The sequence below is a fragment of the Arachis ipaensis genome, chromosome B02, assembly GCF_000816755.2.
Source record: "Arachis ipaensis cultivar K30076 chromosome B02, Araip1.1, whole genome shotgun sequence".
Taxonomy (NCBI): domain Eukaryota; kingdom Viridiplantae; phylum Streptophyta; class Magnoliopsida; order Fabales; family Fabaceae; genus Arachis; species Arachis ipaensis.
The window spans coordinates 10,684,347-10,711,415 of NC_029786.2; the positions used below are offsets into that span (position 1 = coordinate 10,684,347).

The following is a 27,069-nucleotide window of genomic DNA, read 5'->3' on the forward strand; positions in this document are numbered from 1 at the left end:
TTAAGTGTGAAAACATGCTTTTTAGGCCTTAAAATAGCTAAATTTAACTCACTTTAATTCCATTCGATGCCTTGATATGTTTGTTGAGTGATTTAAGGTTCATAAGGCAAGTATTGGATGGATGAAGTGAGGAAAAAAGCATGCAAAGTGGGAGAACTCATGAAGAAATGAAGGAACCGTAAAGCTATCAAGCCTGACCTCTTTACACTCAATCGATCATAAATTGAGCTAAAGAGGTCCAAATGAAGCGGTTTCAGCTGCGTTGGAAAGCTAACATCCGGGGCTTCAAAATGATATAAAATTTTCCATAGTTGCCTGATGTATAGGGGCGTGCACATGCACTGTACGCGTGCACGCCGAGGGAACACGTGGTTCACTAAAGTGAAATCGTGGCCAGCGATTTGCAACTCATTTTGGGCCCAATCCAACTCATTTCTGATGCTATTTCATGCTAAATTAAAGCTTGGGTAAGGGAGGAGCAATTGTTTGGTAGTATAGCATCATGTAGGTTAGTTTCTAGAGAGAGAAGCTCCCTCTTCTCTCTAGAATTAGGGTTCTTAGGATATTTCCATCTTAGATTTAGGTCAATTCTCATGTTCTCAATCTTGTTTCTTCTACAATTTTATGTTTCTACTACTCTATTCTTCTTAGTTCTCTTGTCAATTTTACTTTTATGTCTCTTTTATGTTTATGAATGCTCATGTTGGATTTTGTTTACATTGAATGAAATTTAATGTTTGATGTTCTTTTTATTGATGATTTGAGTTGTTGATTTACTTTTCTAGAAATTGGTAGTTGGTAGATTTATTATTCTTGCATTGTTACTATGCTTTCCTTTCATGCCTTCCAAGTGTTTGATAAAATGCTTGGTTGGACTTTAGAGTAGATTTTGAGCATTCTTGGCTTGGGAAGAGTAATTGGGCAATCTTGAGTCATAAATACCCAATTTACATTGGTAATCTAGAGTTGTTAGTTAATATCATTTTTAATGACGCTAATCTCTTGTTAATTCAATTAGTGAGTTGATTAGGATTTTTTATTTGAGATTAACTAGTCTTGTTTGACTTTCTCTAATGGAAGATAACTTACACCTTCTTCCAACATTGGGAATGACGAAATAAGATAAATTCTTGTTAATTATTGTTATGATTAGTGACTAGGATGGAAAGCCTATGATCTCAATCCTTACCATAAATGTCTCTCTTTATTAATTGCATTCTTTAATTGCTCTTTTTACTTTTCTTGTCATTTATTTTATTGCCCCTCCTATCAACCAAACCCCTTTTTTTCCTTCATAGTCAATAATTGAGCACCTCATTACAATTCCTTGTGAGAGAACCCGGAGTCTAAATACTTCGGTTAATTTTCATTGGAGTTTGTACATGTGACAAAACCAAATTTAATTTTATTTGAGGATTGACTATTGGTTTGGACTATACTAACAACAGAATTATTTTGTAGAATTTCGAACCGGTATAAATCCTCTCAATCAAGGACTTAGGTGCATTGATATCAAGTGTCATTGGTAATTTAGGGTTGTTAGTTGGTTTTATGATCAATTACATCCACTTGACTTAACCCTTCATTGTTAGAGGAAAACTAAGTGGAATTAACTCTTTGTAATTACCATGTTTTGGTCAATGATACAAGATAGAAATCCTTGACTCTTGATCCTTGCCATGAGTGGCCTTTTAGCATTTATATTTTCTTAGTTGTAGCTTTATTTTTTTGTCATTTTACTTTCTTGCCTCTTTATCCGTAAACCCCCTTTATACTCATAACAAATAATATTCACACTTCCCTGCAATTCTTTAAGTGACGATCCGAGGTTTAAATACTCTCGATTTTTATTGGTTAGCACTCGTCGCAAAAAAATTAAACTTTGATTGAGGGTAATTGTTGCTTTGGACCTATACTTCGACGAGATTATTTTTGTGAAAATTCTAAACTAACGATTTCCCTCCGTCAGGCTCCATCATCGATAGTGGTGGCAATTGGCGCGACGATGGCTCTGACGGATGCGCAACACCACCTCCTCTCTCTCTCCCTCGCGAGTTCATTCCTCTCTCTCCTGACGCTCTTGACGATGACGGCGACGGTGGTGAGGTCCCAGCTAGCACCGTCTCCTCTTTTCCCATCTCCTTCATTTTCCGATCACAGCTCTCTTCTTCTCTGCGTCTCTTTCACTCTTCCGTGGGTGTGGGTGGCGGCTGGGATAAGGGATTAGGGTTAAGGTTTCTCAATTTGAGAGTCAGAATTTCTGAATTGGGAATTTAAGGTTAGGGTTAGGAATTTTATAAAGGAACATAGATAGAATAGATATTTTGATAAAATTAAAGGGGTAGAATAATCATTTTAAAACGAAATACACTTTATCAAAAATATTTAACACAATTTATCAGCATATTGTTGAGTTCTAATAATTATTTTTAAATTATAAAATGAACAGATTAATTATACTTTATAAAATACAGTTTAAACTCGAAATATTAATTATCTAAATTAAATTATTTAACTCTTTATTGTTTTTTTATTACCAAAATTTTAATTTCAAATTATATAAATAGCCAATTACAATAAAAATATAAAAGTATATTAATTAATTTAAACTCAAAGTATTTATAAAATCAATTTAATCATTCTTAATAGATTATTTTCTAAAAATAAGGAACTCGAATTAAATCATAAATTATTCATAATAGAAGTTACTTAAATTAAATTATACAATTCTTTCTTATTTTTCAATTATCGAAATTATAATTTTAATTATACAAAAATTTAATTGTAATAAAAATTATATAAAAATTCTAATTAATGTAAACTCCAATTATTATAAAAATTATATAATTTTTAATTATTTTTAAATTTAAAGTATCATAAAATTTTATTTAACTACTTTTAGTGAAATAATTTTCTTAAAATAAAATTATCAACAAATATAATAAATTATAAATAAATCATTATTTAATTTTTCAAAAACTTGGGTTGTTACAAGTTTGGCATTGTTCGATGATGGCTCTAATGATGAGTGGTGTGGGTTATGGAGCGCTAAGGCTAGTAGAGGGAGGAAAAATTGACAAGTCTCTATGTTTTGTTTTGAAGAGAGGTTGTTGAAATTTTTTTGAAGTGTTAAAAAAATATTATCTTAAATTTTAGAGCGGAAATGAAACCAAAAATTTATAATTGTTATAAATTTATTTTAAATTTATTTCTTCTATAAATAATATTTGTCATATATTTATAACAATAATTTTGAGTGTTCTACAAATTTAATATTTATAGAGAAAAATATTTAAATTTGTATAATTATTTAAATAATATTAAAAAATTATTGTTTGATAAAAAATTGTTGTAATGGTTATAAAATCGTTCTTTAAAATAGTCAAAGAGAACGGTTTTATTTTTTGCTATAACGTAATGAAAAATTGAACTTCAACAGCAACACTGTAAAAACCGTTGTCTAAGACTATCTAATAGAACGGTTTTAAATTGTAGCATTTTGGCAACGGTTTTTATGTGTTTCTTTTGTACAATTATTTAAATAACAATAAAAAACCGTTGGTTAAAACCAAATCATGGTAACGGTTATAAAACCGTTCTTTAAAATAGTCAAAGAGAACGGTTTTAGTTTGTTGCTATAAAATAATGAAAAATTAAATTCAACGGTAACACTATAAAAAATCGTTGTCTAAAACTATCTAAGAGAACGGTTTTAAGGTGTTGCAAAATTTGGCGTTGCTAAAGTCCATATTTGTTGTAGTTAAATACTAGGATGTACTATATATTACTTTTTGATTTTTATGTTTGTGACCATATTAAATGTTCATTTTCTTTTAAGGAATGATAACATATTAACATTGTGTGTACAAAATAACAAAGGATGAAAAATAAATAAACAAACAAAAAGGAAGAAAGATAAGATTGTCAAAGAAAGCATGATGATGATAAGTATTATAACCACTTCTAACAACTTCGTTCAATAATCAGCATATGTGGAAGATTTACAAGTGTATGGGATATATTAGTGTTTCAATAATTTTAATAGTTGATTTTCGTTATAAAAAATATATAATATATTAATTAAACTGAACAGTTAAAATTATTAAAACACTGGTATTTTAAGTACATTTAAAAACTTTCCAACATATGTTGATTGACAAACTATATTCGTGTTTCAATAAGTACTAAAATAATTATTAGTTGTATGCTGGATCAAATGCTTGTTATTACACTACAACAGGAACAATTTGTTCTGACAGCCGTACTGATGATGATCAGGCCGTCGCTATTCAACCTTTTCGAAGCTCAAAACGTTGATAAAAATGCGTGCAAATTATGTATTAGTAATTCTGGACTAATATTACCGACAGAGTTTAACAGCAATAATAAAATAATAATGATGCTCATGCCGTCGATAATTAAAGACGTGGTGAAAATAATTAATTTAATATTTTCAACGGTTATTCCATCGATAAATTAGGATGTTGTAAATATAACAAATAAAAATAAATATAAAAATGTCATCAAAATTGAAAATACCAAAAAAAAATTTCTATTACAAGTACTCATCTAAGATGAAACCATTGCCATCACCACCCCCTAGTGATTTGTCATCTTGCTGATGGGAGCTGATGGCGGCAACATTCACGACCAACGATGTGAACAAGGAAGTGGAGGTGAAGGAGGCATGGGTAGCATACTATTGAATGAGTTGTTCGATATTTGCTACATGTAGGAGTACATGTCAGTAACTGTGCTTTTCCATTGGTCGAGATTGGAGAGTTGAGTGTGAACAGTAGATTGGAGGCGGCTGATCTCTCCCTTATACCTCTGATGAGCACACAACTACTCCTGCTTTGGCTGGTAGTGTGCCTCCAGCTACACATATTTTGTCTTGTGCTACTGCATCTCTTGCTCCAAGACCTACGTCAGCTCCGCATTGAGCAGAGTAACCTCCCTAATGGCCACAGATTCACTAGCAGTGGACTCAAGTACTCAACACCAGAGAAACGCAGAGTGGTGGTGGTGGTGATACATCCGACACTGTAAACCCTACTCCACTTGTGTTTGCCTACAGCCTGCGTCCACAAGGCATCCTCCTCAATGGGCGGCGGCTCTAGACCCTCTTGAGCGATCTGGATGGCACGTTCCTCGTAGGCCTTCACCACGATCTCCTCGAATAGTCGTTGATTTCATATTGGAAAAGGATTAGCATTATTTAAATATAAGCCATAATATTGAATAGTTGTAATGGTTTAGGAGACTTACAACGGTCTCCTGAGAGGTGCTTGTCGACCCACTACGAATGATCATATTTCCTTGTGTGTGTTCTCTCAAATAACAATAAGAAGATAATAAACTAGAACAAAAACAACCTAATTGGAAAAATTAATCACTATCACTACAAGAAAAATAATGAATACCGTCGGAAAAATAAAAAAAATCTGATCCTAAGTTAACTACCATCGGAAATAATTAGACAGTAAAAACTTCGCTGGTAAATGTTTACTATCGAAATTTTTTCATCCGACAGTATTCTGTGACGGATTACCAACTCGAAAACCAACTGATTACGGGCTAATTTTTCCAACGGTATTGTTGGCGCAAAAAAATGTTGTTTCACGCACTATTACCATCGGATTATTCCTACGGTAAATCCGACGATAATGTCAATTTTTTTAAATAAATGGTCAATTTATAAATAATATTATTTAAAATAAATAATACAATGTTCAAATAAATTAAAAGTCAAGTATATCAAATAAATACAATGAAACAATAAAATGAAAAACTAATCACTAAAGATTTAGGTAGTCCTCGTCGTCGTCGTTGTTGTTGGTCTCGTGGCCCTAAGTCAGTGGCGCAAAAGTCGATAATGTCCATGTGCCACCACCAGGGTTGATGCCAGCGATAATCATAATCATTGAAACAGGAAACAATAACCAGGCAACCAAATCAACCTAAGTCCACTAAAAAGGAAGCAATTTTCAGGAACTTTAGCAATAACCATAATCATTGAAACAGGAAACAATAACCAGGCAACCAAATCAACCTAAATCCACTAAACAAGAATCAATTTTCAAGAACTTTCAGCAATAATCATAACCAGAAAATATATAAAACTCAAAGTGATACGTATCCCGTGCTGCCATCAGAAAAATGGTCAACCGTACGATGGGAGGTGGTAGAGGGGCATCAACTGCCTCACTTCCGTGAAAAGACTCCGGGGCCGCAGCTTCCATCGCTAGAGGAGGCGTTGTCGTGGCAATGGGCTACTGAGCGGGAGGAGGCGGTGGTGTCGCCGTAGACGGAGGCACGCAGTTGGAGTTAGGGACCATGATGAACAGTTGATCCGCTAAACCTGCAACCCGTGACGTCACCGGAGTGGTCAGAGTAAAGGGAGAGAATCCAGAAGTCCCGAGGGTATCGGAAGAAACTCTCCCTCTACCCCGACCACAACTACAACCACGACCAGCAGCCTGATCTGAAATACCTCTATCAGTCGTCATGTATGCAAATAGCATACTAATTAACAAAAATTCAGAACAACAAATCAAATAGTTCAACAAATAAAACAAATAATAATTGAACTCATCTTTCAAATACAAAAAGCTTCAGTAACTGAATTGTCTTGCATGTCTATTAGTATCAAAATGTCATGTGTTTTCTTTTTCTATAATAAATTTTAGAAAGAAACATTTTAGAATATTTATTGTTATTTGTTGAAGTTTCAAAAGTTTTAATTATCATGAAACAAACATATTTTTTAATTTTAATATATAGTCACATTCATGAACCCATAACCAAATGAAAAAGAAGTTAAGTGAAAATAACTAAGTGATTTTTTAAGCAACACAACAACAAATTCAACCAAATTTTAACAATTGTTTAACAAAACAAATAATCTTTTAATATCAATTCACACAAATTCAACCTATTCAACAAAAAATTAATAGCATTATCGAATAATTCAGTTAATTTTCAATAATTTCAGCAATATAACAAACTAATAATTCTAAAACTAATCTATTCTAACCACCTAAAATTCACTAAAATAAAAAATTAACTCTAACTAAAATACCTAGCTAAAATTAAAATAATGAAACAACCTAACCAAAACAGAAATTGAAGAAGAAAGAGAAACAGATTTTAAAGAAACCCGGAATGTAGAACGGCGGAATGGTGGTGGAATGGTGGTCGCCGAACCTAGAGGTAGCGGAAGGGCGGTCGCCGAAGGATGGGAAACTCGCCAAAGGCTAGGCAGCGGCGGTGTGATGATGGTGGGGGCGACGGACATATGATTGCGCGAGGAGAGAGGAGAAGAGGGGAAGAAGGAGGGGTCGACGGTGGGTTGACGGCCACAGATATTGGCTCCTATGGTGGTGGTCTCATCGGTGGCAATAGATGGCGGTGACGGAGACACTGGAAGGAGAGAGAGAGAGAGAGAGAGAGAGAGAGAGATGGTGGTGATGGTTTTGAATGAGGAAAAAGAGGGTTCGTGATTTGAATTTATGCACCTTTACTGTCGGAAAAATTCGACGGTTAACCATTACGGGTCACCAAAATTTTTCACTAAATTTGACGATAAACCCGACAGTAAAGGACGCAGTAATTTAATTTATTTATCCTCCAAATATTGATAGGAATAAAATACACAATTTCCTACTTGTAAGAATCAGAGGAGCAATAATATCCACTCACAACAAGTATTAACACCAGCACAATAATACCCAATAACAGCGGAAAAATCACATAAACTAGAAATTAGAAACAAGCTAACACACCAAGATTTTTAACGTGGAAAACCTCCTCAATGAGAGAAGTAAAAACCACGAGTCACCAAGACCAGGATATAGCTTCACTATGATGAAAAATAGGGTACAAGAGAGTCACAAATTACTGCACAAAACGTGCATATAACAAGCCAAACAACCCAAGCTTCAAAGCTTTCAAAACAAGAACAAGAAGATGAAAATACCACAAAAATAGAGCTACTGTGTGTGGCCAATATCTCCAACTACAGATGTTTAATTAAAGATCCGAACGGTGAAATCAAATAACCTGATGTGTAAAATACACTGTTCAAATTTGAGCTCGATCTAACGGTTAACGTATTTGCAGTGACCAATTTACAGAGACAGCTCTGTGTATGTGCGAAAATAACTTTCTCTCTTCTTTTCTCTCTAGTGTTTGGTGTTCTCCTTGCATAATGACCTCTCTCTCTCAACCCTAATTCACCTCAGCCACTTCAACTATTCATGGGGTTGGATACTAGCATTTGGGCTTTTTCTCCACATAGGAAGAGAGCCCAAAAACCCAACAAATCTCCCCCTCACGACTATGTGGAGGTAACTGCCAATCTGGCGATTAAGCAACAAACTTCAAACTTCCATCTTGGTAATGCCTTGGTCATCATATCAGAACCATTCTCATCAGTATGAACCTTTTCAAGTTCCAACAACTCAGCATCCAAAACATCACATATCCAATGATACCTCACATCAATATGTTTGGATTGAGAATGAAAAGTAGAGTTTTTACCAAGATGTATAACACTTTGACTATCACAAAATAACACATACCTCTCTTGAGTAGACCCGAGTTCCTTCAAGAATTTCTTCATCCAAAGCATCTCCTTTCACTCTTCGGTAATGGCAATAAACTCGGCCTCGGTAGTAGACAAAGCAACACATTTTTGTAATCTTGATTGCCAAGACACAGCTCCACCCGCAAAGTTGATCAAGAAGCCTGAAATGGACCTTCTAGAGTCAATATCTCCTGCCATGTCTGAGTCAGTGTAACCAACTAGAATAGGCTTATCACTCCCATAACACAACTTCATGTTAGAAGTACCACGAAGATATCTCATTATCCATTTTACAACATTCCAATGCTTTCTTCCTGGGTTTGAAACAAAACGGCTAACACAACCAACAACATGAGCTATATCCAGTCTTGTACACACCATAGCATACATTAAACTACCCACGGCTGATGCATATGGAACTTTTTCCATGTCTTTCTTCTCTTCATCACTTGATGGACTTTGCTTACAACTCAATTTGAAGTGTGTAGCAAGAGGAGTACTGATGGCCTTTGCTTTCTCCATTTGAAACCTGTGCAACATTGTCTCTATGTATTTCTCCTGTGACAACCAAAGTTTCTTCTCCTTTCTATCACGCTCGATTCTTATGCCAAGAATCTCCTTTGCTGGCCCAAGGTCCTTCATTGCAAATGACATTGCAAGTTGCTTCTTCAACATATCAATTCTAGAAGCATTCTGACCAACAATAAGCATGTCATCAACATATATCAAAAGGATAATAAAATCATTACTAGCAAACTGTTTAACAAATAAACAATGATCAGAAGTAGTCTTCTTGTAGCCTTGTTCTGCCATAACAGACTCGAACTTCTTGTACCATTGTCTTGGAGCTTGATTCAACCCATACAAGCTCTTCTTTAGTTTGCAAACATGATCCTCTTTGCCTTTTACCATGAAACCTTCAGGTTGTTCCATGTAAATTTCATCCTTAAGATCACCATGAAGGAAAGCAATTTTCACATCCATCTGCTCTATCTCTAAATCAAGACTTACAGCCAAACTCAAAACAGTCCTAATAGAAGATCTTCTCACAACCGGTGAAAAGATTTCATTATAGTCAACTCCCTTTTTCTGCTTGTAGCCCTTGACCACCAATCTAGTCTTGTACCTTGGACACTGAGAATTTTCTTCATGCTTCAACCTATAAACCCACCTGTTCTGCAAAGCTTTCTTTCCTTTTGGCAACTTCACAAGCTCAAATGTTTGATTATCATACAAGGATTTCATTTCATCTTGCATTCCATCAAACCATTTCTTATTGTTGTCACCTTCCATAGCTTCTGCATAACATTCAGGTTCTCCCCCATCAGTCAAGGTCACATATCCATCAGTAAATGTTACGTACTCACTAGAAGGATACCTCGTTGAAAGTCGTCGCTCTCTAGAAGACCTCCTAGGATGGAAACCTAGGGGATCTTCAGGTAGCTCAGGTTGATTATCATCATCATCATCAACTGGAGCATCAATTGGATCTCCCATCTCCTGGTCATCAGGAACCAAAGGCTCATTTTGATACATATGCTCCTGATCTTGATTATCTGTTTGTTCTGATGAAGGAGGCGGCTGAACTGGATCTACATCAATCAAGTCACTGCTCTCTTGTGATTGACTCTTATCTGCCTTATCAATATCTTCAATGGTCCGGTCTTCATTAAACTCTACATCACGGCTTCTTACAAGCTTCTTTTCAACTGGATCATAAAGCCTGTAACCAAACTCATCTTGACCATATCCAATAAAAATGCACTGCCTTGTCTTCACATTCAACTTGGACCTCTCATCCTTTGGAACATGAACAAATACTTTGCATCCAAAGACTCTCAAATGACCATACGAGACATCTTTGCCCGACCAAACATGATTCGGAACATCATTGTCCAAAGCAATTGTAGGACTCGGATTAATCACATGAGCCGCTGTAAGTAGCGCTTCACCCTAAAAGACTTTAGGTAGCTTAGCTTCAGTAAGCATACACCTAACTCTTTCAATCAACGTTCTACTCATCCTTTCTGCCAAACCATTCAACTGAGGTGTTTTAGGAGGTGTCTTTTCATGCCTAATGCCTTTCTGCTTGTAATACTCATTAAATGGTCCACAATACTCACCACTATTATCAGTGCGAATACATTTAAACTTTTTACCTGTTTGCCTCTCAACTAAAGTTTGGAATTGTTTGAACTTTTCCAAAGCTTGGTTCTTTGTTTTCAAAGTATAAGTCCAAAGCTTTCTTGAATGATCATCAATAAAAGTAATAAAGTAAATAGCTCCACTAAAAGACCGTACCTTCAAAGGACCACAAATATCGGAGTGCACCAATTCCAAAAAGTCTAATTTTCTTGAAGGTTGATGCTTCTTGAAGGATAATCTTCTTTGATTGTCAGCCATGCAATGAGAACATTTCTCCAACTCTGCATTCTTCAAACCTGAAAGAGCATCCTTTCGAGCCAAATAGCCAAGTCCTTTTTCACTAATATGACCAAGTCTTTTGCGCCACAAGCTACAAACTTCTTTACTTTCAATCGCATCACACTACCTTTTGCAATCATGGCATGCATCACATATAAACTTGAAGTACCTTTTTCTCGAGCCACCACTAAGTTGCCTTTAGTAAGCTTCCATTGTCTAAAGCCGAACGTGTTTACAAAGCCTTCATTATCAAGCCTTTTAACTGAAACCAAATTCAAGTGAACATCTGGAGCGTGTCTAACATATTTGAGTAGCAACTTCATTCCCATATTAGTCTCAAGACAAACATCTCCTACACCAATAACTTTGGCCAAGCCATCATTACCCATTTTAAGTACTCCAAAATTACCTGGAGTATAAGAAGTGAAGAACTCCTTCTTCGGTGTAACATGTATTGAGGCGCCACTATCAATTACCCAGCTGAGCTCATCATCAGAAACAAGATTGACCTTGTACTCATAATCAACAATATCAATAGTAAGAAGATCATCTGAAATAGAAGATACAGGATCATTACCACTATCATCCTTCTTTTCTTGCTTACCTTTGTTTTTGTTTTTCCAAAGATAGCAATATTTTTGAACGTGACCCATTTTGTGACAGTAGTGACACTCAATATTCTTGTATCTTCCCTTGGATTTACTCCTGCTTTTACCTCTACCCTTTTGAACTCTATTCTGATTTCTCTCCTTGGTTTCAGTGACTAACATTTCAGAGTGTGACGAAAAATTCTGCGTCTTCCTTCTCATCTCTTCATTTAAAATGCCACCTTTAACAAGTTGCATGCTCACTTTACCATTCGGAGCAGAATTAGTAAGAGAGATACGAAAAGTCTCCCAAGAATCTAGTAGAGTATTTAGCAACCACAATTCTTGAACCTCATCTTCAAACTTGATTCCCATGCTTGACAACTGATCTAGAACTCCATGAAATTCGTTCAAGTGATCTAATACTTGTGACCCCTCCTTGTATCTCAAATTCATCAACATATGCAACAAGTACAATTTATTATTGCCAGACTTGGAAGCATACAAGGATTCAATTTGATTCCACAAAACCCTAGCATGAGTCTCATTAGCAATGTGATTATAAACATTATCATCTACCCATTGCCTAATAAAATCACAAACTTGTTGGTGTTCAAACTCCCATTCTTCATCTGTTTTAGATTCTGGTTTTTGTGTAGAAAATATGGGTAAATGTACATTTTTGACAAACAATAAATCTTTCATTTTTTCCATCCATAGATGGTAATTAGTGCCATTCAAACTTATCATCCTAGTAGAATTATTTGCCTCCATCTTTCAAGCAAGTTATAACCAAATACCCAAAACTGAGCTCTGATGTCAATTGATAGGATAAAATACACAATTTCCTACTTGCAAGAATTAGAGGAGCAACAATATCCACTCACAACAAGTATTAACACTAGCACAATAATACCTAATAGCAGCGGAAAAATCACATAAACCAGAAATTAGAAACAAGCTAACACACAAAGATTTTTAACGTGAAAAACCTCCTCAATGAGAGAAGTAAAAGCCACGAGTCACCAAGACTAGGATATAGCTTCACTATGATGAAAAATAGAAAACAAGAGAGTCACAAATTACTGCACAAAACGTGCATACAACAAGCCAAACAACCCAAATTTCAATGCTTTCAAAACAAGAACAAGAAGATGAAAATACCACAAAAACAGAGCTATTGTGCGTGGCCAATATCTCCAGTTACAGATGTCGAATTGAAGATCGAACGGTGAAATCAAAGAACCAGATGTGTAGAACGCACTGTCCAAATTTGAGCTCGATCCAACAGTTAACGAATCTGCAGTGACCAATTTACAGAGACAGCTTTGTGTATGTGTGAAAATAACTTTCTCTCTTTTTTTCTCTCTAGTATTTGGTGTTCTCCTTGCACAATGACCTCTCTCTCTCAAACCTAACTCACCTCAGCCACTTTAACTATTCGTGGGGTTGGATACTAACATTTGGACTTTTTCTCCACATAGGAAGGGAGCCCAAAAACCCAACAAATATTACCGACGAATTTACCGTCAAAAAATAGAATTCGCCAGTAATGACTTATCGTTACGAATTTGACATCGTTATTGCCACTAAATCCGCAACTACTTTGCGAAGACCACCACCACCGAATTACAAAACCGTGGGATAGGAAGCCTTTGGTGGTAATATGATTTAGATCCGGTGTGAAGCCACTCCGACTAAGCTGTGACTCAGCGAGATTGTGAACAGCAAGGATAGACGATAAGATACTCCATTAAGTCTAACAAGGAGTAGCAACAGTGACACCTCAAATAGGGAACAGTAGCGAGAAACAGAAACCTCTAAGAGAGAGCAGAGACGCTAAATATTTTATTTCCTTTCAATTTGATATATTCCAAGCATTTCAATTTTTCCCTTTTGAAAAACAACTTCTGCTAATCAAATATTAGAACACCCTATATAATATAATTAATTTATCTATCCGGTATCGCGCCCATCTGACTCTAGTTGCAATTTATTTCATTTATGTTCTCTTTTACTAACTACTAGCTATTGCAGAGAGAAAATGTAGAGCAACAAGATCGTCAAGGATGAATGAAGTATGGCTGCTTTTATACCGATACCTGATTTTTTGCAACAACGTTTGATCGACGCAGCAATTGACTTTGTAAAGAATCAATGTGATTACGTGTGGGATTATGAGACAAGATTCGAGGAGCTAAGCAATGCTGCAGAGACTCTCAAGAAAGATAAAACATGGGTGCAGGATAAAGCCGAGGAAGAAGAAGGCCGATATGGAAGAGCAATATATGATTATGTTCATAAGTGGTTGGCCCAGGTGGAGGATGTTGTTGCTGAATATGACAAGTTCCAACGAGAACACGAGAGAAATGATGGGTATCCCCTTGCTATTCCTAATGTGCAGAAAAGGCATCATCGCAGCAAAATAGCAGAGGAAATGAAAGTGAAGGTTGAAGAAGTGAAAAAAGACAAGCCTGATGGTATATCTCACTGGCAGGGCCCACTTTCCATGGGGTTTGCGCTTCCTAGTGTTGACTATGAAGAGCTCCAATCGAGAGTAGAAACTATGCATGAAATCACTAAAGCACTGGAAGACTCCAGTGCTACAATGATCGGTATTCACGGGCTAGCTGGTATGGGGAAGACCACTTTGGTCATAGAAGCCGCTAACAGAGTTCAAAATCGAGAATCTAAATTATTCGATGTGGTGATTATGGCAAACGTGGGCAAAATTCTAGACATCAGGAAGACCCAAGGGCAGATAGCTGACATGTTGGGGATTACATTACAGGAAGAGAGTGAGTATTGTTAATGCTTAAGTACTACTTTTTTGAGTGAATGTCCGTTTATTTGTTCGAAGTACAAAGTGCTCCTCTACAATTCGAAAATTTCTAATCAGTCCCAATAATCCAAGTAATTAGTCTAAGTGGCTTTGTAAACGGTGACCTGTCCATGTGTCAGGGTCGCTTAGTCTAGTAACAAGGCCACTTAGACCAATTAATTGGATGGTTAAGGACCGGTTAAAAAATTTCGAATTGTAGAGAGATATTTTGTTTTTTATGTAAATGATCAGCAATTGGAAAGGATACTTACTTTTTTTTTTTATTATATTTATATTATGTGTATCTGCATCAAGTATTGTTATACCTTTAAGCTTCTTTAATCTGTGTCGTACTTTTGTATGTAATTCTATTTGTTCAACATAGGTGAGTATGCAAGAGCGATCCGCATAAAAGAGAAATTGAAGAAAGAGAAGAATGCTCTTATAATCCTTGATGATGTGTATGCAAAAGTTGACTTGGATATGTTGGGGATTCCATCACAGAGTGCTGATGACAAGCAAAAGAATCTCCTTCTCAAAGAAGGAAAATCTTTTGGTAATGTGGATCAAACTAAGGCGGAGACAAACCAAACCGATGGACCCTCTTTTATGAAACAGAATACATTATCAGAGGATGCCAAAACAGAAGACACCTCTATTGGTTCTAGTAAATTGAAAGCAGAAGAAAATTACAAAGGGTGCAAGGTTTTGCTGATTTCTGAGGTAAAACAAGTCTTGAGCCAAATGGATGTGAAACCAAATTACATGTTCCTCGTGAACACCATAAATGTTGATGATGCAAAGAAATTGTTCATGAAAAAAGTTAGAATAGACTACAAAAACTCTGAGCTCGAATATCTAGCAGCTGAAATCGCCAAGAAGTGTTACGGCTTGCCCATGTCAATAGTCACAACTGCAAAGGCATTGAAAAACCAAAACCACTTGGTTTGGCGGGAAACTCTTAAAACGCTCGAAAGGCAGAAGCTGACTGGAACACCGGAATATTCTACAAAGTTGAGTTACCAACTTCTAGAAAATGAGGAGCTCAAGTTTACCTTCTTGCTTTGCGCTTGTATGGGCCAAGATGCTTTAGTTTCAGACTTTGTGAGACTATGCATTGGTATTGGTTTTCTTGAAGGCATCTACACAGTAAGGGAAGCAAGAGATAAAGTGCAAATATTGCTTATGAAGCTAAAAGAGTCAGGTTTGTTGTCTAACAGTTATTCAATTAGTCGTTTCGCGATGCAAAATCTTGTTCGCGATGCAGCTTTGTTGACAGCATCAGAGGAGAAACAAATCTTCATGCTGACTAAATGTAAACTGGATGAATGGCCTGACGAGGATAAACTTGAAAAGTACACTGCTATTTTCTTGCGTCAGTGTGATGTCAATACTGCTGAGTTTCCTGGAAATATAAGATGTCCTAAACTAAAAGTCTTTCATTTTGATAATAATCACCATCATTTTAAAATACCAGGAAACTTTTTTCAAGAAATGAAAGAACTTAGAGTGTTAATCTTGATTGGCGTTGATATATCAGAATTGTCTTCATCAATAAAATGCCTTAGAAAACTCAGAAAGCTTTGTTTGGAGCAATGCATTAATTTAGATGATCAGTTGTGCATCAATATTGGGGAGCTAAAGAATTTGAGAATTCTTAGCTTTTCAGGATCTGATATTAAAAGCTTGCCGGTTGCATTAATGCAATTATCTAAGCTACAAATTCTTGACATAAGTAATTGCTCCAAATTAGAAGTCATTCCACCTGGTTTAATCTCAAACCTGACTAGTTTGGAGGAATTGTACATGAGCAACATCTCCACTGAATGGGAGAGTCATGACAATGCTAGTCTTTCAGAGTTAGGGAATCTGAATCTATCAAATATTGACTTACAAATCCCAAGTGTTGACCGTTTGCCAAAGGATCTGTTTTTCAATAATTTGCATAGTTATAAGATTGTTATTGGCTCTTCAAACAGACATTTAGAACCAGAATTGAACGTGCCAGAGAAGTATGAATTGTTGAGGTATTTGGCGATACGGGAAAAAGATGGTGCCTTTGACATTCATTCTCAAAAGGGAATCAAAATGTTGTTTGAAAGAGTTGAAAACTTGTTGCTGGAAGAACTCAATGGTGTCCAAGATATTTTCTTTGAGCTGAATTTGAATGGATTTCCATTTCTTAAACAACTATCTATTGTGAGTAATTCTAGCATTTTATCTCTTATCAACCCCAAGGAGAGGAAGCATCCTGAGAAGGCTTTTCCCAAATTAGAGTCTTTGTACCTCTACAAGCTCAAGAACATGGTGCAAATATGCTCTTGTAAATCACTTTCAGAATCCTCCTTTTGCAAACTAAAAGCCGTCAAGGTTAAGCTCTGTGATGGATTGAAGAATGTCTTCTTTGCTTCTATGGCCAAGCTTCTGGTTGCTCTTGAGACAATTGAAGTTTCAGAATGTAACTCTCTAGAAGGGGTTTTCTTTGCGGAAGCAGAAGATGCTGACACATCTAAGCCACTTGAGTTCCAAATGTTACGCTCTTTAACGTTACAATCCTTGCCAAAGTTTCTTGGATTCTATCTCACTTCATCATCTGCAGTGGAGGAAAAAGTATTATTCAATGAAAAGGTGAGTTAGAAACTACTTTCTACTGTATAAACTATAAATTAATCTTTTCTTTTGCATTTTAAAAGATTAGTTTTCTTTCATATATAATTTTAGAATCATTGTTAGATATATACTAAAATCAATTACCAAAATTAGTCACTAATATAATATATATTGAAATACAAAATATACATAAAAAATGAGTTAAATCATATATGTATTGGCAATGAGTTATAGCTCAAATAGCATAGTCTCCCCATACTCATTTAAGAGGTTGCAGGTTCGAATCTCCTATCTTTGGTAAAAAAAAAAAAATAAATCATATATGTATTTATAAGAGAAAAACTCAAAGAATTATTTTTAGCCCACACTTTAAAATATTGCTGGCTAATTACTAGCTAAAAATAATAAATTCTGCTAATTTTTTAACATTTTTTATGAATAAATGTATGATGATTGATTTTAGTGTACAAGTTTATTTCAAAATATCTCTGATTTTTGGATCGAAATAAGTATTTTGTGCGTGTTGCTTCATAGGTTAAATTTTCCAAATTGGAGAAAATCGAGTTGTTGTCGATCCAAATCCACCAAATATGGATCGGCCAAAAGCCACCTTTTGCAGAATTGGTACACTTGGAAGTGAAGGGTTGTGGGAATTTGGAATTTTTATTATCATTATCTATGGCTAGAAATATGGTGAAACTACAAAGCCTTTCTGTAACGGAATGTCACAAGATGAAACTCATTTTTTCAAAAGAGCAAGGTAGTACTGATGTTAAAAAGAAGGTACGTATAAGTTGATTGATGGTATAACACTATTACCTTAAATAATAACCTAATAAAGTTTAATAATACGCTAATTAACATTTACCTGTTTTCTCATATTTTTCTTCCTCTCACTAGTTGCCGTTTTCCTCCCACCTGCACCCAGTTACTGTAAAACAATGCCATATTTGCATTATTGCATAACCCCAATTTTCATCGATTGTTCAGTTTTTGGGTTACATAAGTTATTTATTTGGAAAAGTCTAGGGGCCAGCAGTTTTGTTGAATTTTGGCCAGCATATAACCAGCAGAAAAAGGTGAGTCATTGGATGAAATCTCACACCAATCTCACACCATTAGATTATCATTGATGGCTATTTGATGGCTACCAATCACAAAAATTGCTGGTCCCCTAGCATTACTCTTTAATTTTTATACAACTATACTAGCTTTATACCAAAATCAACCACCAATATAAAATACACATAAAGTACAAAATACATATTAAAAATAACTTAACCTATATATATATTTATATATAAATATACCAACAAATGATTTTGGTATACACTTAACATTTTTAATTTTGATATGTAATATTATTTTAGAGTAGAAAAATTGAATTTCATAAAATATTAAAATAAATTTTATTTGAATGATAAAAAATGACAAAATATATGATTTAACAGATTATTTTATTTTAAAATTGTCAAATTAAAATAAGTGTAACAGTAGACAAATTAAAATGCTAGTAATTTACGGACATAAATTAGTTAAAAAACCAATTTTATATGAATATCTTTATTGGAAAATGCATACATTTGTATCATCTGTTTTTCTATGTAATTTGCTAAAGGAAAAGTATGTAACTTGATGTAGGGTCCAACAATTTACTACAAGAAAAGTATGTAATTGGCTTGGCTTATATGGCCATTGGTTTAATTGTTGTTCCTTCTTGTTGTGAACTAAAACAGGAAAGAATCTTTCCGAATTTGAAGAATATCAAAGTGAGTAACATGAAGAGTTTGAGTGAGATATGTGACTTTGAATTCCCCGTAAATTCCTTTGTCAAGTTGGAGACTGCAGTTATTGATAAGTGTGATAAATTGAATCATGTTTTTACTCATGACATGGTGGGAATATTTGAACATCTATGCAGCTTAAGAGTTACTAATTGCAAGTCAATAAAAGCTATATTTAACCTGGATGGGAGAAGTAAGCTTTCTGGTACTAGTAGGTATGCAATAATCAAATTGCAAGATGTTCATTTACAAGCACTTCCAAAATTGGAGCATTTGTTTAACCGGAAGAAAGATCATCCAGAAGGGAACTTTGGCTTGAAAAATCTACAAAAGATATGGGTTCAAGAATGTGGCAAGTTGGAAAACATATTTTCTGTTCCTATAGCCAAGACTTCTGAAAATCTTGAATATCTTGTGGTCTCAGATTGTTCTCAATTGAGGGAAATTGTAGCTGACGAAGAAGTTGCCAATAACCCAAGTGATCTTCTCATTAAGTTCACCAAATTGGCAACAATCAAATTTTTGAGACTACCAAAATTGAAGAGGTTCTGCCGAAGAGATTATGACTTAGAGTTGCCAGCATTGAATGACTTGTCTATTGAACTTTGTGACAAGTTGGAACCACATTTCAAACGAGACACCACAGATGCACAAAGAAAGCCTATCTATTTTTTTGAAGAGGTAAGATAATGCCTTTAAGCACTTGACTATTATTTCTACTACGACTAAATTCCTAAAGTGACATCTAAAATTCATGCCATGCACTGGTTTTGTCTATGAGGTTTCAATTATACTATTGTCATTCTTGAAATTGACCTTCGACATCAAAGTGGTTCCTCGACTCATTTCTAACAGTGACTTAGTAAACAGAATGATGAGTTGACACTCTTACCACGCTAGACAATGATAAAATGAAGTTGTTTGCTTTTGGCGGCTAATTAAAATAGAAACATCGTTTTGATAGTTGTGAATACATAAAACGGTTTGCACATACACTTTGATTGACAAACGATGTCATTTCACTATTTTCCATTGTAACAAGAGTGTTAGCTCATCACTTCATTTGCTGAGTTACTGCTAGAAAAAAGTCGAAGAACCATTATGATACCTGAAGCTCAATCTTAAGAACCACAATAATACAATTGAAATTTTAGAGACCAAATTGATGCACGTCAAGAACTTCAAGAACGACTAAAGAAATTTAGTCTTTCTACTACATAGAAAACTATAGCAAATAAAATTTAGACAGAAGGTGATAAATATAACTTGTACTTTACTCTACCTTAAGGTAGTGTTTGTTTCCAGATAATGGCACATTTTAAAAAGTATAATAATAAAAAAAATGTATACTTTTGATATATTCAATATATTGAAAAGTTAAAAAATTAAATTTTGTAATAATTTTTGTAAAATATTTTTTTATGGTATGCTTAATCTATGCCTTTCGGTTATAAGTTAGCAAAACCCAAACTTTAATAATATTTTTTTAAAAAATATTTTTATTTAACTTTTTAAATTCTAAATCTATCCCGTTATCTTTATATTTATCTTAAACCAAGTATGATACTTAAATATAACTCAGTCTAATATATTTTATACCACTCTCAATATCAATCTCCCTGACCAACGCAGCCTTATTTCTTTTGTTATTTATCTGTATAGGCGCTCAATGAATTGAAGTCCTTGCAAATTGGCTCATGGCATGCAAAGTTGTTAAGCAACTATGATTCCCGAATGGACAAATTAGAAGAGCTTCATTTATCTGGATTGAAGAATACTAATATTCTATATGTTTTCCTTCATAACAATCCTAATCTGATCAGCCTTTGGTTGAGTGATTGTTCTTTTCAACAATTGGTGCCTCTCGAAAGGCTTCCCAATATTGAAAGACTAGGGGTTGTTCCAAAGCTGAAAAGCTTGAATTTAATTGATTTACCAAATCTTAAGGAGATCGGCTTTGAACGAGATGCAATTCTTCAAATGATTGAGTCGTTGACTTTAAATGATTGTCCACTTTTGGAGACTCTAGCACCTTCCTCTGTATTTCTCGCTCACTTGACAAAGCTGGAAGTAGTTGGCTGTAAAGGACTAAAATATTTAATGTCACCATCTATGGCAAGAGCATTGAGTCAACTCAACACCATGAAGGTAATCAACTGCGAATCTTTAATGGAAATTGTATCAGATGAAGGACAACAACAGAAAGAAGACGGGGTTATCGTTGCTTTTAAACAATTGACAACCCTTGAGCTTGTGGCATTGAAGAACCTACAAAGTTTTTGTAGTTTCAACAAGTGTTCCTTTCAGTTCCCATCATTAGAGAAATTCGTGGTGAATGTGTGTCCCAAATTGGAAAATTTCACTCAAGGAATCAGTAACATGCCAATGCTGCAAAAGGTGTATGTTGCACATGAAAAAGAGCAGATGAGATGGCATTGGAAGGGGAATTTACAAGATACGATGCAGTATATATTCAAACACAAGGTACATGCATAATCTTTCCTTTGATGGTTTTCTCTTCTTTCTCTTTTTTAATTTAAAGGTTAAAAATGAATAAATCAAATTATCTTTTACTTAATAAGATTTTGTTTAAAATAAGGTAAAAATTTACATGCAAGTGTCTTCATGTAAAATTTATAACTGAAAAATGAGAATTGTTAGATTATTTGACATTGACTTGACATTACTGAATTTTCATATTTTCAACTTTTAACTTTGTTTCTACCATAAAATTATGGTATACAAAGTAGGAAAAGAATAATTTCTAATTTTATTACTTTTGATTAAAAAAAAAAAAAAGAGCATTGGGCTATAAATAAACATATTACTAAGCTGATCATAACTTATATGTTCACAGAAGTTTTACGAGTGCATGGACGAATTAAGAGTGACTGATAAACATGATTATCGAACAATCTCGAAAATCAGCGAAGGTCTACAAGAAGATTGGTTTAACAATTTGAAAACTTTGAAGCTGCTGCAGTGTTGTGGCTCCAAGCCATATGCAATTCCATCCAATGTTCTTCTTTCTTTGAAGATCTTAGAAGAATTGGAAGTAGAAAAGTGTTCCAAGATAATAAGCATTTTTGAAGTGGATAACTCTAAGATCAAGGAAACATCATTCCAGCTGAAGAAACTAACTTTAAAATCGCTAACAAAAGTGACGCATGTGTGGCAACATAACAAACAGGGAATCCTCGGCTTTCAAAATCTGCAACAAGTGAGAATCTTTATGTGTAACAAATTGAAAACCGTGTTTCCAGTAGCATTGGCCAGAAATCTTAAAAAGCTAGAGAAACTCAATGTACTAGTATGCACAAATTTGCTGGAAATCGTTCGAAAGGAAGAGGAAGCAATTGAAATAACAGAAAATTTTTTGTTCCCCTGTTTAACCCAACTGTTACTTGGCATGTTGTCACGACTTACTCACTTTTGCTCTGGAAAATTCACGGTGGTGTGCCCCGAGTTAAATGAGTTAAGAGTGCTTGGCTGTAGCGATGAGTTGGAGCTATTTCAGAGTCATCAACAACGTCTCCAGGATCAAAGCAGTACCTCAATTATTAGCAGGCAACCCGTTTTCACCAATAAAGAGGTAACAAATACTCTTTTTCATTTTCAATTTTTCCATGAAGAAGAAGTTTAAGGGACCAATTACAGTATAGGGCTTGTTTGGGTGAGCTTTTAAAAAAAAAAGATCTTTTTTCGAGTTATCTTTTTTTAAAAGATCTTATAGAGAAGTAAAAGTAATTTTATGTTTGGATATCTCATGTAAAAAGATCTTTTTATCAATCAATTATGTTTGGGTATAACAATATAAAAGTACTTTTTTGTTTATTTATTACATGAAAAACATCTTTTTTTTAAAGAAAAAAGATCTTTGAAAAAAAGATGTAAATTACAGCTTTTCAAAAAAGATCTTTTTTTTATTTTACTAGTGCTTTTACTTTTACTACTAGAAATTTGCCAAACACGTTAAAAAATAAAAAAAGATCTTTTTTCATTGAAAAAAGATCTTTTTTTAACAAAATAATGGCCCCCAAACATGCACATAAGCTAACTAAACCAACTCTATTTATTTCTGATTTTGAAGTTAAAAATTTTAGGATAGTGGAAATTTTTTGTTGTTGTTTCTGTAATGAATTTATTTTTTAACTAATTGATTACAGTTGGCTTTATCCCTAGTTGATTTTTTGTGGAACCGACCATGAGAATTGCATAATAATTTAGATTTTGTTAGGACATTAATTTGTTAAGATACTAAAGAATACAAAAAAGTTAATAACTTTAGAAAGTATAAACTTACGAGTCTTGGTAGGGAGACAATGAGATATCTATACAATATATACAATGAGCTGTTTATTTGGTCCATATTTTTCCTGAACTTATTATTTATATTTAACGTTGGAGTTTTTGCAAGTTAAAACTACAGTGATTCCTGATATTCATTTTTTGCACCAAAAAGATTTTCGAGAAATTAATTACACTATAAATATTTTTGAAATTAAAAAAATTACATCATATTAATCTTCCATCTCTTTTTCGTCAATTTCCTCTTGACTTCGTAAGTGACCTGAGACATAACTGATTAACAGTCATTTTGGACTAGACAACGCGTTAATTTTAGTACTAAATACTTGATGAAATGATGTCATTTAACCTTAATAAAACATAAGACGTTGCCACCTCCAATGTTTTGATCACTTCTTCGTCTTCTTCGCTCAAACTCTTCGCATTTAAAATTTCTTCCTCTATGACTAGAAGATAAGATTTGTTTGCTGAAGCAGTTAGAACTTTTGAAAAATTTTGATACCATAGAATGTATTGTAGTTCATAAATTTTGGAGGAAGGAGAAAGGTTGTTTCACCAAAACCGAGGCACTGAGAGATAAGTGTGGAAGAGCAAATATTTTTCATCCTAATACTTGGATTATAAATTTCTAGGTCGTTAATTCATCTCCAACTTTTCAATCCTCAAGAAAACAATTCACCCTCACTTGTTCATTGTTGTTTGTAGCATCTGCTCTTCCATTTATTTCTTTTTGTACATTGTCAGTCTTAGACAAATAACTCACACCATTTTTTTTCACTAGTCTGCAACAAGTATAGTTACACTTTAACATTAGCAATTAATAAAATAAAAGAAATTAACAATTTTTTTTTCAAACACCCACATTGTAATTGGAACATTGGAAGAAAGGTTAGGATGAGAAATAAAGAAAATCTTAGATACTATTTTAGAATTTAACTCTAATTTTGTCATGTTAACAAGTGTTTATAAGTATTTATTAAGGACTTAAGGTGTTTTGTTAGAGATATTATTAAGGTGTTTATTATAAAATAGTTGTATCGAAAATATAAATTCATATTTTATATAATCTTAACAGGTATTTAAATTTCCAATTATTATCAAGACCTTTAATATTATTGAAAATTTTAAAAATTACTCTTTTATAACATTCTTTTTTTATACTCTTAACAAATGTGTTTAACAAAATCAAAATGTAATCATTTTTAAAAGTTTACTATATAATAAGGTGAATAATTCCTTCATTTTAATTAATTGTTAACTCTTTTTTTTTATCAGAATTAATTGTTAACTCTGAATGTTCTCTTAAATTAAGAATATGATTAAATTACATCGGAATTATAAATTTTAAAAATTAATTCATAACACTGTTCTTAATACCAATAAAAAATTCTATATATTCATATATTATGTCAGTGTCATAAATTTTTTTATTTATTTTATTCGTTATATTTGTGTATTTTTTACAGTAATGCTACTCAACTATCAAAGTATCATCTAAATAGTCTATAAATCTAGTAATTTAATTAGGCAGTTACTTTCATAAAGATGCCAAAAACATCTTTTTATGATAGATCTTTGTTTAAAAAGTGTAACTTATTTATTTTGCAACACTTTAAATAAAGGTAACATTTTTACTTCAAATAAAATCAAGCCCTACAATCTATCATCCAATAGTCAAAATGATATATCTTCACATGATGACAATCATTAAATCTTCATTGGAGTAGCCACCAATTAATTAAATTTAAAAGAAAAAGTAGAGGGAGACAATGAGTTTAGTGAACAATGCAATTATGCATACAGTAATCTCCCTTCTCCACTTGTAATTTCCGTACTTTTTGTAGAGGTGTAGTGTGTTTTTATTTTATTGGGTCAATTTTAAAGTCCATAGTTTACATTCTTTACCAAAGTCATTGTCTATCTAGCAAAATCGAATTTAAAATTGTTTCATTTAACAGGCTATTTCCAACGTGAAGACGTTGTACCTCAACCAAAATCAGATTTTGGCATTAAGCTCATGGTTGGCACAGTCTGTGAATCAAGGCCTTCAGTATTTAATTGAACTTGGAGTTGTTAACTTTGCTGAAGTGAAGAACAATGACGATGGAGAGAACTCTGCTTTACTATTAGAGATACTTGACAAGACACCAAATTTAGAGAGATTTGAAATACGTAACCATCATTTTAAATCCATAAATATTCCAGAAGAAGCAGGTAAGAGGATGCTTGGCTTGAAAGAATTGAGCTTGCTCTCACTTTCTGAGCTGAACACCATTAGTGGGGTAGAGTACTTGTTAAATCTACAGCTGTTAAAAGTTTCTGGATGTCCAAAATTGACAACATTAGGACAAACTTGCTCCAATCTGAAAGAATTGGATATATCGATTTGTCATAGATTGGAGTGTTTATTCACATCCTTAGCTGCAAAACTGCTAATACACCTTGAGGAGTTGAAAGTTTCGAGATGCGACTTATTGAAAGAAATAGTGGGAAAAGAACAGCAGAGTGATGAAACAACTACAGCTTCCACGGCCACGAAAGACATTGAATTTAAGCGCCTTGAGAGGATAAAACTTTGCTCTTTGAAAAATCTAGAATGCTTTTATTCTGGGAGTGCCATTTTGAAGTTACCCTCTTTAATTTGGGTGAATATAGAAGACTGTCCTGCGATGAAAAGTTTCTCTCAACAAGGAGCAGTACATGTGGAAGAACGTTCTAGAGCAATTCAAATTTCTTACGACTCATCAAATGATGATTTCTTCTTCCACGACGATCTAAATGTCGCCGTTGCGATGAAGTTTCTACAACAGGTAAAGAATTTTGAATTTATCTCGATTAAAGTTTTATTCTGACTTCACTTTTTATGCTCCCTCCAAAATTATCCAGCCAATGACCATGACTTATATCATCTTCTGTTATAACTTGAAAGGTACTTTCATTTACTTTTTTTTTTTTTCAATTTTTTGAATTAGTACACATTAATTAAACAGATGTTAAGAATAATTTTTTTTGAATAAATTATTATTTTTATCCATAAATATTCAGAATACTGAAAAAAAATCTCACAAAAAAAAACTAAAATTATACTATAAAAGATATTCTAGTTGACAAAATTATCAAACTCCAAAAAATACAAAAAAAAGAATTCTTAAATTATTCTCTAATATAATTTAATTCCAAACTCTAATACTATCTAATTCTCAATCCTCAACCATTTCTCACCTAAACAGCATAAGAAAAAACCTACTAACTAACCTACAGCCATCTCTATTGCTAAGTCACTCCAAGTCTCCAACCTCCAACCCTTCACTATCATCCCACCAACTAGGGGTGTGCATGGGCCGGGTGAAACCGGGTTTGATGTGACCCAGACCCGACCCGAAATATATACCGGGCCTATTTGTTAGACCCGAACCCGACCCTAGACCCGATGAAACCTATACACTTTCGGGCCACGATTATACCGGGTAAAAATCGGGTGAAAACCGGGCCGTTAACATTATATTACCTTGATACCTTCTTGTAAGTTAGCATGTAAAAATATCCAAATTTCCAAGACTCCAACCATTATTTGACATGGTAAAATTGTCTTCGGGCCGGGCCGGGCCATGCACACCCCTACCACCAACATTTCTCCATACTAAGCAGGCCCTTCAATTTCTGGTCTCCAATGTCACCACACACTTAAAGGAGTACTACATTGGCTCGCATCTAGAGCCGTTAAAATGGGCTAAATCTATCGGACTAGTTCATTTGTTCATTTAAACGAGAAAATTTTGTCTCTAAATTTAAGTCCATTTAAATTTCGGGTTAAACAAACTGATCCAATAATTATTCTAAAAAATAGTATAAACGGGTTAGTGTCATAGGCTAAAAGACCAACTTGTTAATTTTTTTGTATTTTTCAAAAAAAAAAAAATTAGCCAATATTTTTCCTAATCTAATTTG

General features: G+C 34.0%; 1 protein-coding gene across 3 annotated transcripts in view; it reads left to right on the forward strand.

Annotated features, from left to right (window-relative positions):
- Window positions 1-27,069, forward strand: part of LOC107624978 — a 41,743-nt gene that overhangs the window by 10,061 nt on the left and 4,613 nt on the right. For 2 of the 3 annotated variants that reach the window (XM_016327481.2, XM_016327482.2), the window contains 7 exons: window positions 13,636-14,396; window positions 14,805-17,047; window positions 17,564-17,812; window positions 18,766-19,494; window positions 20,476-21,297; window positions 21,671-22,405; window positions 25,080-25,931. In XM_016327481.2, the coding sequence (XP_016182967.1) occupies window positions 13,679-14,396; window positions 14,805-17,047; window positions 17,564-17,812; window positions 18,766-19,494; window positions 20,476-21,297; window positions 21,671-22,405; window positions 25,080-25,931 (6,348 nt within the window). In that variant the 5' untranslated portion in view covers window positions 13,636-13,678. Of the gene's footprint in view, window positions 1-3,654; window positions 3,666-13,635; window positions 14,397-14,804; window positions 17,048-17,563; window positions 17,813-18,765; window positions 19,495-20,475; window positions 21,298-21,670; window positions 22,406-25,079; window positions 25,932-27,069 lie in introns of those variants that run through there. The other variant, XM_016327483.2, reaches the window with a different exon arrangement.